Source organism: Euwallacea similis, chromosome 32 (assembly GCF_039881205.1).
Source record: "Euwallacea similis isolate ESF13 chromosome 32, ESF131.1, whole genome shotgun sequence".
Taxonomy (NCBI): Eukaryota; Metazoa; Arthropoda; class Insecta; order Coleoptera; family Curculionidae; genus Euwallacea; species Euwallacea similis.
This window is the reverse complement of record NC_089640.1, coordinates 1,243,052-1,253,637: the sequence shown is the minus strand read 5'-3', so window position 1 is coordinate 1,253,637 and position 10,586 is coordinate 1,243,052. Positions and strand designations below refer to the sequence as shown.

Here is a 10,586-nt window from a genome sequence, read left to right as displayed (position 1 = left end):
TGACAGTTTGACTACGAGTCGGAGGAAATGACATGATTGCATTATTCACGAGTGTGGAAACTGTTATTGGATATCCCACAGACTATAATAATGTGATTTACCTGATTAAAATGAAAAAAGGTTCAATGATGGGAAACAACTACTAAATCCCCCTTTTGTGTCTCACGTTTCCAATATATAAGACGACTATCTGTTCGTCCCAATATTAATTTCCTCAATCCAATGAGAAATCGACAGGAGATTTACGGGATATAACCTCGGAGATGAATTCTTTGACTCGATTAACATTCGAAGTATGATTACTTTTGAATGAGTTTCCTCCAATAATTCAGGCAGGCTAGACATTGCATTGAAATTTGAGTGGATTTACGATGATCAATATTATTTTAATATAGGAGTTAATATAAAATAATAGTCTATTTGTAAGTATTAAAAAATTTGAATCGGTTTAATTGAAATATATTAAAAAAAATCTTACTCAACAGTTCGAAAGCGGTAGAGGATTTTCTTATTGCGTTGAGCTCTCTGAAATAAAAAGAAAAATTAGTCAAGTTAAATATAATATTTAAAAAAGTAATTTAGTCTGTCTTTTTAATCTCTGAGAAATATATTTAATGGCAACATTGCAACATTCTTTTGTTTTGGAAATTACAGTTGTCAAAATTAAAAAATATGCGAAGTCTTGCAGTTTTTAAACAAACGAACGGAGCCATGTTGTCGTTTACTACTGATTTATGAGGAACTGCGCGGATTAGTGAATATTTTCATTCAAATGAATAATAAGAGTGAGATTTATACGTAGCCACTTGACTTGATATTCGGTATGTGAAACTTAACTTGATTTGAAGTCATTCTATCAATCTTTCGAAACCCTATTTACCAACTTACTTCAAACTTGAGTGCCTGCTTCGATTCATAGTTCTTCCTGGCCAAGGCAACTTTCACCCACTCGGGCTTATCGTTAATAGCTATATTTATCAAATATCGAACCCCCAATAGCACTTGCTCCAAACACATGAACCCGACGAGCAGCTCGACATCTGACAAATCGGGAAAACGTTTTCTAATATCTGGACTCAAATAGAGTACGCCGCAGTTCGTTAAAATGGATAGAGCACCCAGGACTTCGAAGGAACGCTTTAACAAAAACGCACTTGCCCCGTTTAAAATAAAAATTGATATAATATTAGATACCTGCCACGCCCCAATGTCTTTGACTTTCCTCTTAAAGGGTCGTCGGAAGAGCTTGCAAAGCTTGAAGGCATCCGCCCTAATTTCTACTAAGTTGTTGATGAGGGCCCAAAGGGCAGCAACTGGATAGACAGAGGAAAAGAGAAAAACGTATCCGAATTGAATGTAAAGCTCCAAATAATCGTCGAAAATGTCTTGGTACTCTTCCATCGCCCCTTCTTCCTCCACCTACAATTCTTTTGCTAAAACAACATTGTCATAAACCCAAAAACCCAAACACAATTTACATCTGTTTCAGTGCGCTCTCGTAAAAGTATTATGAGAGTAACATTTTTCTGGAACACCTCGCAATGCTAATGTAAAACATCATGGTTTTATATGGAACGTAAAAAATGGAAAGTCATTTATAGGACGGTTATTGTGCCGGAATATGGAAATTTCTATAGGTGAAAGAGCTTTCTGGTTTAGCGTAGACTAAATTGCAAAATGAAATTAGAGGAGTCGGTTTTTCTAGTTAAAACAATTGTATGAAATGTGGTTAATTTTGAAACTTGAGAATTAGGAGTTTGGTTAAAAAGAACTACATCTAGATGTTTACTAGGTAAAAATCCAGTTTAATCTTCAGATTTGTCTTACTGGAATCTATAAAACTCCATAACAAATTTAAAAAAGCAGCCAAAAACTTCTTATAGAGAATTCGGGTATCCAGAAACGCGCACTCACTGTGGTAATATAGCTATTGAATGCTATTTGTGTTGAAGGCGATTATAAGTGTGAAAGATTGTATCCTATAATTCTCAGTGGTATTTCCATCTACCAAAATGCGCATTACACTAATTTTGCCTTGAAGAGCTTTTTTTATATTTTTCAGAGGTTTTTAAGTGTTTCTTGTGTTTAGATTTCCCAATTACTGAATTTCCCAAATGGAAAAAAGAAGTGTATTGAGTTGCCAAGAATGAAACTTCATACATTATAACAGTATGATTTTCAATCTTCCAAAATTTCTTCACTTTCTTTGAAACAGAAGAAGCAAATTCGAAAAAATTAGAAGCTTACTGTTTGGATGTGGAACCTAGGAAACTGCTCAAACAGTAATCTGACTTTTAAGTATTTGCGAAAATCGTTTGGGGCCAACTAGTCCACCATTTTTTTTCATGGAATCAATATCCCAGGTAACTCTTCAGTGTGTGAAATAGGGGATTAAAATTCTAGAAAACTAGAGACGCTTTGGGCCAAGTTTCAAAACCATAGAACTTCATAGATATCTATCAAGACTCTAATTAAAAAAAAAATGAAAATATTTAGAGGCAATCTACGCCACTGATAAATACATAAAATCAATACCTAAGATGTCTCTACTGTAATTGAAATGGAGGAAAAAAACGAAAGGAGAGGCGTACTGAGCCAGATGCTTAATAATGTCAGAGATCTCTTTGAACAATGTTTACTATTGTATGGAGGGCCGTAGTGGTCATTTTCAACATCTAATAAAATGAAATAGTTGGTAAGTGACATCGATAACGTCGCCTTTAAGCTTTAATTTCTCAAAAACTCATCATCCAAAATTAAAAAATAAAGTGGCATTGAATGCCCTTTAAAATGATCTATAGCATGATACTCTTTTGCATTTCAGATTTTTAGGGTGATAGTCACCCTCGCTTAGAGGTTAAATCTGGGAAAATGATTACACGAAAGAAATATGACCCCCTCGAAATTAAAGTTGAGGGGTCCGAGCGTTTTCGTGTTTTCTACATCGTAAGACAGAAAACTTCGGTGGAAAGTTTTCGGCGAGTCACCCTATATATCGAAATTTGACTGCGATGTGTGATGATTTTCGGAAATTTTTAAAAATATTTAGAAGCGCACTACGCCACTGATTTTCCATGGATCGAAATCTAATAAAGTTTACATACATTGAAATGGAGTACCAAATTTCCAGAAAGCCAGAGGTGTGCAGGGCCATATTTCGAAGCCATGAATATTCACAAACATTCAAACTACGAAACTGATATTTACATACATATATGAAATCAAAAGAAATTCAAAATTGAGTTTTTGAAGCGAGCCTGGAGCTTTGGCACAATCTGTCGGAACGCGTGCCCGACTAAGGTTTTGCAGCCTTTTGAATATCTTTTAAGAGATTTAACTGCGTTTCGAACCTAATTAATCATCAGTTTTTAAAAAAGAAAATGTGTTGATATTTCGGTATTAACGAAGTGATTAAGTTTTCAATTAAAATCAGTTGAAAGTAAAAGAAAAAGAATTAACAATACTCTTTAAGGCAAAAACTATTGAAATTGTGCGATTTGAAAGGAAAACCAGTTAAAACATCGTGATTAATTTGTCAATCACATAAATCGAAATCCCATTAGAAGCCGGAGCTTCCAATAAAATCTATAAGACAAATTAAACCGTCGATCAATTAGAAGTCTATTAAAGCAAAACACTCTAATTATCCCATTTCTCAGATCGGCGTATTAATGGAGTGCGGGGCCTAGATAATGAATTTCCACTCACCAATGGAAAGTTCTGAATAGGAGAAAAACTTTACCTGCTTTATTCTCGGATCGTCGGGCTGCAGCTGAGGGATGTTTAATAAAGGAAAACTTCCTTCCACTGCTTTTTCCTGTTCTGCCTTGAGATCCGACTTTTTGTTGCTTTTTTGTTTCAAAGTTTGAGACTGGAAAAGATGGTTCCGTCTTTATTGGAAAATTATGCAATTAGATAAGGTTATCGATCGATTCTTCATAGTGACACCCTGATTACGAGAACATTACCTTCTTGGTGTAGTAGTTCATGCAAAGGGGCATGAAAACCTCTTGGAAATTGTTAATGGCTTGGGAAATAATAAGCATCGTCTGCAGCTGACTCCTGAGCATATCAATGTCTCGTATAACAAAAGCGATGTAAAACAATGAGAGGAAGTTATTTACAAACTCGAAGAGCACCAACTTCGTTACTCGATGCCTTTCGAACTGAGATTGCGTTCGGTGGTTTTCTAAAACAAAGAAGTTCGTTTTTGTGCTGGATAATCGAAATTCTTGAGGCATGTGTAGTAAATCGCTCTAATCGACCCTCCCGATTCCTCCTTCCCAGATCGTAATGGGAATAAAATTGCCCGATTTATTGAAACCTTAAAATCTCAATTTAATTATAATATTAGGAAGGTTTCGTTTCCGAAAAATCAACTTTCATATTGTATGTTCTTTTAGCTACTAAAACGCAATTTATTCAAAAACCAAATGTTTTCGTTGAACTAACGATATTTTGAGGTTTAATTTGTTTGTCCCCGATTTACGTGCCCCAAATAGTTCCACACAATTGAATTGGTCCCATTGAAAACGCTGGAATTCACCCCAATTGTCCCAAAATAATTTTTCAACCATATTGTTTGTTTTGAATGAGGGTGTGAGTTCGTGTTTGTTCCTACCCCACTCGGTTAAATAGGCGGCAAAATCCTTGAAATACACACTGATCACCATTACAAGTATCGAGTACACAACGCTGGGCACCATTATAAGGTAGTCGTTTTGGCCTTCCATTTGCTTGATGTAATCCTCGGCCCAAATGGATAGAAGCATTAAGTAGAAGGCGAGAATCATACAGAATATTACCACAGGAATCGACACTAAGTACATCTAGAATTTCAACGTTTCTTAGGAAAAATTCGCATATCGCGAACAATAAAAATGTACCTTAACATAAGTCATGTATCTGGGGCTCTGTGGACATACTTTTCCGGTTACAGCATCCACGCCCATTACACCTCTAAATTGAGGTCTGGGCTCGTCTAAGCTGGTCATTCCAATAGTGCCCCATTTGTAGGCCAATTCGTTACTTTTTCTCTTCCAAAGCTGAAGGCATCAAAAAGGTATTAAAGTAGCTACTGATTATGAGAATGAAGGAGGTCTTGTTTGGAAGTATCTAGGTTTTGCGAAAATTTATTATTCAAAATTAGGAGATAAAAATAATTTGTGAATGTTTTTAGAAGCTTGACATGCTTGTTTTTTTGATAATAGAAACGGGGATTAGAAAACAATAACATTATCAATTTAATCAGTTTGCTGAAATAATAAAAGGTGATAATGGTTTATTTACAGAGTCGTGAAGGGTAACAAGGGTATAATATCATAAGATACATGCATAATTTTCAACAAATGGACGTTGCCCTTAAAATTTGCATAAAAAAATGCACTTTTATAGCTATTTTATCCTGAAATTAATCGTTAAACAATCTAAAAGCCTAAAGGAGTCAATGCTATATTATACAGAGAAATGAAGGGCGAGAGTTTTTGAATGGCAGACATTACATAATTTTAAATAACCAACGCTTTATTTTCCAAAATGATGATAGATAAGAGTTTCATAATATATTATAATTAAAAATTATATTAGAATCAAACATTTTTATTATCACAAGAAGCTATTAAATTTAGAAGTCTAATGATCCTCAACGACCTAATTCCATAAACTGGTATAATTTTAGCTAACAACTGACGCTTTACATGTAATTTTATTTACTTTGATTTATTTAAAACGATAAAAATGAGCTTAAAAATCTATAAGTAAATCGACCTGAAACCGTTTACAATGTCGCTTTTCTTAGTGCTTTAATAAGAGACTAATCATAATTAACCTGATATAACTTTTTTTAACAACGTTGAAGAAAATAACATAAATTAGAAACGTGCTATTTTTTTCAACAGTGGTAAATGCGCGTTACCAATGAGCTGTGATTCAATTTGATTTAATTTTCCTGCAGGCGACATCTGCCGAGAGTAAGTGGAGTTATTGAATCAAGAAGACGGGGTTACTAGCACTAACTAACCTGATCTAAACTGGGTTAAGGCATTAAAACCTTTCTTGAAGTGTCTTGAACCTGAATTAATCTGCAGTAACCTGTATTAACTATAGAAACAATAAAAAAATTCTTTGAAGTTTCCAAGGAAACGAATCATTCACTGTTTAAAATCCAATTAATTTCTTGTTTGCAAAAATTCCTACCAAGACATTCAAGTTCTTTTCAATTTTTTCCCGACAATTCCGCTTCCCAGACACACCATTAACAATTTAATTTTAGGGCACGTCTACGTTGAACCGGCATTTCGCTAAACGAAAAACAATTTCCTTTATGGCCATTGCCGACGATTTCGGTTTCCCGGCGATATTAAAAGAAGTTCGGGGAAAGTGTCATATTTTCATTGGAGATTTAGGAAGAATTGTTAGCCAAAATTACTTTTTTCTGCTTACCTCAAGAAATAACGTGACACAAATGACGTTAAAAACGCAAAAAAATGGGACAGTTTCCGAGATTATGTACCCCAATAAACCTAGAACTGCGGAAACTGAAAGGGCCAAGGTATAGAATTCCAGGAAGGCGAAGTAAAGGGCGATGGATTCGCCAAAGTAATCCATAATATCACCTGAAAATTACGATTTCTATAGTTGTTTTATCCGGTTTAGCTGGAATATGGAAATTTTGCCCGGGAATAAAACACTATAGCTTCGCAGCTTAAACTTGTTGCCGTTAATATTTCAGGAGAGATTTAAGAGTATTAAACCATCTCATTTAAGCCTTTATTGTTAGGGCGTGAAGCCGGGCATTAAATCTTTGGTCTAATCTACCTGAAAATCGATTTTTCGTTTCCCAAATTATATGCAATTATAATGCAAAATCGATCGATTAACTCTTCTCTCGAACCCGAATCCATCAAATATGGCGTAAATAATTCGATAACCTGTTCAAAATTCGGAAATAATTGAATTTTGCGAGCAAAATTCTCATAAACAGTCCTCACGCGTAGTTGCCGCCATGTCTGAAAATCAGCCGTTTCAATTAAAATGTTAATTAAAAGCAGAGCGGTCTGTGTAATAAAAAATCTGCGGTTTAAATTTAATTTGGAAATTCAATGCAATCACATATATGAGGTATTCGGAATTTTGCTGCAAAGTTGATTGGAAATTACTCAAAAACAAAGTAGAAATTTCCAGGCAAGTTTGATAAAGGCACTGGCCCTTAATGCAATTTATGCCCCTGTTTCCAACTTTTTCAATCCATCACCCGTGGCGTTTATATCCAAAACGTCGAAATAATCGAATTCCTAAACGTAACGCAAGTTTTATCATATTATACCTATGGGTTGTTTAATAAATCTCGGCATATACCATGTTCCAGCCAATTTCTTCAATGCCTCATCATCGTGTAAAGGGTAGATTTTCGTTATTAAATTGCAGTTGTGTGCAAACGGGACTATGGCTTGATTCTCGTATAATTTATTCAATGGATAGCCTGCCAAGAGTTGAAAAAATTACCTTAAAATCCCTAGAAATGCACACTGCAAACCTGGAATAAATTTCTCGTACTCTAAAGCTCTTATATTCTCCAGTTCATGCAAAACCATGGACTGACGGTCTGATAGAGTCAAAAGATCGTCTATGGTTCTTCCATTAGTCAGGCAATCATTTATTTCAGCTACAGTAAATTCTCTCCTAATTCCTCGGAAATCCACTTTTGTCAGTTCGATATCTTCAGCAATTTCCAAAAGTTTGATTTTTGTTGCAGATATATGAAAAGTGTATTCCTGGAGAAATAACCAATACAAAATATCCTAATGGAATAAATTCTCATTTACCTCTTGGGCCTCAGTCTTGGGTTGCAATATGGCGACAAGTTCTCCACCCCCATCCGTTTTTTTGCCCCTAATTTTGGTGGCCAGCCATTGAAGGGCCTTTTCATGGATATCCGGTATAACTTTCATGACAACATACGTCGCCGGTAACTGTGTCTCCTTGTCTTGTAATTCCAGACCGGAAATGGATCCAATATCCACATGTAGTCTTTTTGACATGATTCCGGAGGTTTTTGCTACTGGACACTATATGTCTTGAATGACAAAATTAAAAGGCTAGGAAACGTGTTACAGCGTTATTAAGACGTAAGAATGTGAATGGCAGAAAGAATAACAGACAAAAAATGAGAAGGGTAATAAGGTCAGTTTCGGTTTCGCACTTCACAGATATGGGTCAAAAATTTAAAATTTTATTTCACCAACGCTCGTCGTGTGAAAAATTAACTCAAAAAATTAGTACCACTAGAAGCGAACTGTTATTAAAAAATATCGGGAATGGAGTCTGTCCTTTTCCTTCTCATCCGTTCTGAAGTCTATAACAAGGATAAATATATCGCAAGTTCAATATTATTATAATTTTCTTTTAGGAAAAATGATAGAAAGTGAGTAGAATTACAACGCTTCAAAAAATATCAGAAACCTCAGACAAGGATAGAGATATCTAAATTTTTATTCACGATAATTTTTCTTGAAAAAAAAAAAAAATTAAAATTACTGTAAATATTTCTCTCATGACAAATATCAAAGTTGAGTTATTTTTTATACGTTCCCTTTCTTTTATTCTTTACGATTTTTTTTCTTTTTAGAAAGATTTCTTTCCTTCCCTTCCCTTCCTAACGGTTCGTCTACATGTATGGTATATCAAAACTGTATCCTCTTTCGCATTTATACTGATGTGTACATGCGCTCTCTTAAGAGTGCGCATTTGTGGGAGGGGTTTCGACGCACACGATGTATTTCGTGACTAGCAGCGTAGCCTAAGGCATATCATACTTTCCATCTGCTCTATGGAAACCAACAAAATTGTCGAGATGGCTTGCCGTATTGGAAAAAGTTTAATGATAAAAAACGGTCCTGCAGAACACACGACAGCGTAGGCGGATGTAAATATTGAGAAAGATCGTTGCGGATTTCCAATGCGTGCGGAGAATAAGATGACAGATCTCGTATGGACATTGATCCAATTCCTCCAGTCAGAAGAAGTGAAGGTGAGCTCACAGTCTGGAGAACAGCTCGATTTAAATTTCTTGATCCAAGACTGAATATTTTAAAGAATTATTTTTTTTTTGTGAATGGATTAAGACAAATAAAGGGCAATTATTATTTTAAATTGTCATTTTTTCTCTGTTTTTCCCCTTGTTAAGAGTTCGCCAAGTCCCCTAACAACTTCGGCTAGTTCGGAAAGCTGAAAAAAAAAGTGAACAGGCCCAGCCGTTAGCGACTCACTCAGTCTCAAGGGACATTGAAAAACAAATTTCACTCGAAAAGAAAAATTTTTCTCTATTGAATTAACTCGAAAAAACTACGCGTCTTCGACATGGGATTGCCAAGAAGTTGGTATATACTCTGATATAAAACAACAGCACAAGTTTCAATAAAAGATGAACTTGTCTTAATCCAAAATTTAACGGTTTTAGAAATATAGCGTAGACGGTAAAACAAAAATAAATATTATTGGAGACATGCAGAATCCAATTTATTGCCTTTAAAAACTCCTTACTTAGAAAATTTTGCGCAATTACCGTGATTACAGGAAAAATAATTTTAAAGAACTTTAATAAAAATCGCTAACTTTTGGACCAAGGCAAGTTAGGTTAAATCGTCGAGTATCGACCTCAGGAATCAGTGGTAGTGTTGTACAGACCATTTAGAGACATTCTATATCTAGCAAAGGTCATAAATAAATTTGGGAAAAATTAAATAGATGTTTATTATGTTTTTGTTTAAATACAAAATGTGTTGATAATAACGATAATGACAAATAGAAGACTATTAAAGACCTTCTAGCGTCTTATCCTAAAATTGTTATCGCCCTGGTAACTTCAGTATAGTGTAGTATTATCGCAGTTCCATTAAATTTTTGTCCAATTATATTTTTAAAACTTCAATAATAAATTACTAATAATCAATATTAGAACTATATAACGTTTTGGAAGTTCAATTATTAATCTTCTGTTGACTTTAACATCAACCTCGTTCTTGCAGAAACTAAGAATTTGACCCATATTAAGTTTTTTTCAATATTCCTGTTAAAGTTAGTTGCACACTAATTATTTGGTTTTTAATTGCATAATCTGTCTGATTATGTAGAAATTAATTAGTATATTAATATTAGTACAGAATAATTCTTGATTTTATGGTGAATAGGCTTTTTCAACTATACTGAATTTGGTGCTGTATACGTTTGGACAACTCTTGATTTTATGGTGAATATCAACTTTTGTGCAAATGCTAGTAGCACCACGAATACATTTAGAACAAATTTAAGATACGATTATTATGTTATGTTGTTGTTTAAACATAAAATGTGTTCACAATGCTGGTAATGAAGAATTCTAAAGTCTTACCCCAAGATTATTATGGTATTGACTACAATACTATTATAGTTCTATTGGTTACTCACCGACACTTATAACTACTTATAAATTACTAATAACCTATTTGTATAGTACATATGTATAACACGTTAAGTCACGTAAACTCGACCTGATTATTTATTAATAAAATATTATGTGTTAAAAATCAGATACACGAGACAATTTCCAA

At 34.3% G+C, this 10,586-nt stretch overlaps 1 protein-coding gene across 1 annotated transcript; it reads right to left on the bottom strand.

Annotated features, from left to right (window-relative positions):
* Positions 1 to 474: 474 nt before the first annotated feature.
* On the bottom strand, positions 475 to 10,570 carry Axs (Abnormal X segregation). Its single transcript, XM_066403976.1, has 12 exons — positions 10,444 to 10,570; positions 7,824 to 8,074; positions 7,535 to 7,772; positions 7,325 to 7,480; positions 6,442 to 6,614; positions 4,887 to 5,045; positions 4,622 to 4,829; positions 3,969 to 4,189; positions 3,743 to 3,871; positions 1,195 to 1,419; positions 889 to 1,137; positions 475 to 525 (listed from the first exon to the last, which is right to left on the bottom strand). The coding sequence occupies exons 2-12, from the start codon at positions 8,037 to 8,039 to the stop codon at positions 475 to 477; spliced, it is 2,025 nt and encodes a 674-aa protein (XP_066260073.1). The 5' UTR covers positions 8,040 to 8,074; positions 10,444 to 10,570.
* Between the last annotated feature and the right edge of the window lie 16 nt (positions 10,571 to 10,586).

Coding starts and splice junctions, on each gene's coding strand:
- Axs (XM_066403976.1), bottom strand. CDS start 8,039: ATGTCAAAAAGACTACATGTGGATATTGGATCCATTTCCGGTCTGGAA. Junction 3,872..3,968: donor TGAACTACTACACCAAGAAG/GTAATGTTCTCG, acceptor CATCTTTTCCAG/TCTCAAACTTTGAAACAAAA. Junction 1,420..3,742: donor ACGATCCGAGAATAAAGCAG/GTAAAGTTTTTC, acceptor AAAGAATTGTAG/GTGGAGGAAGAAGGGGCGAT.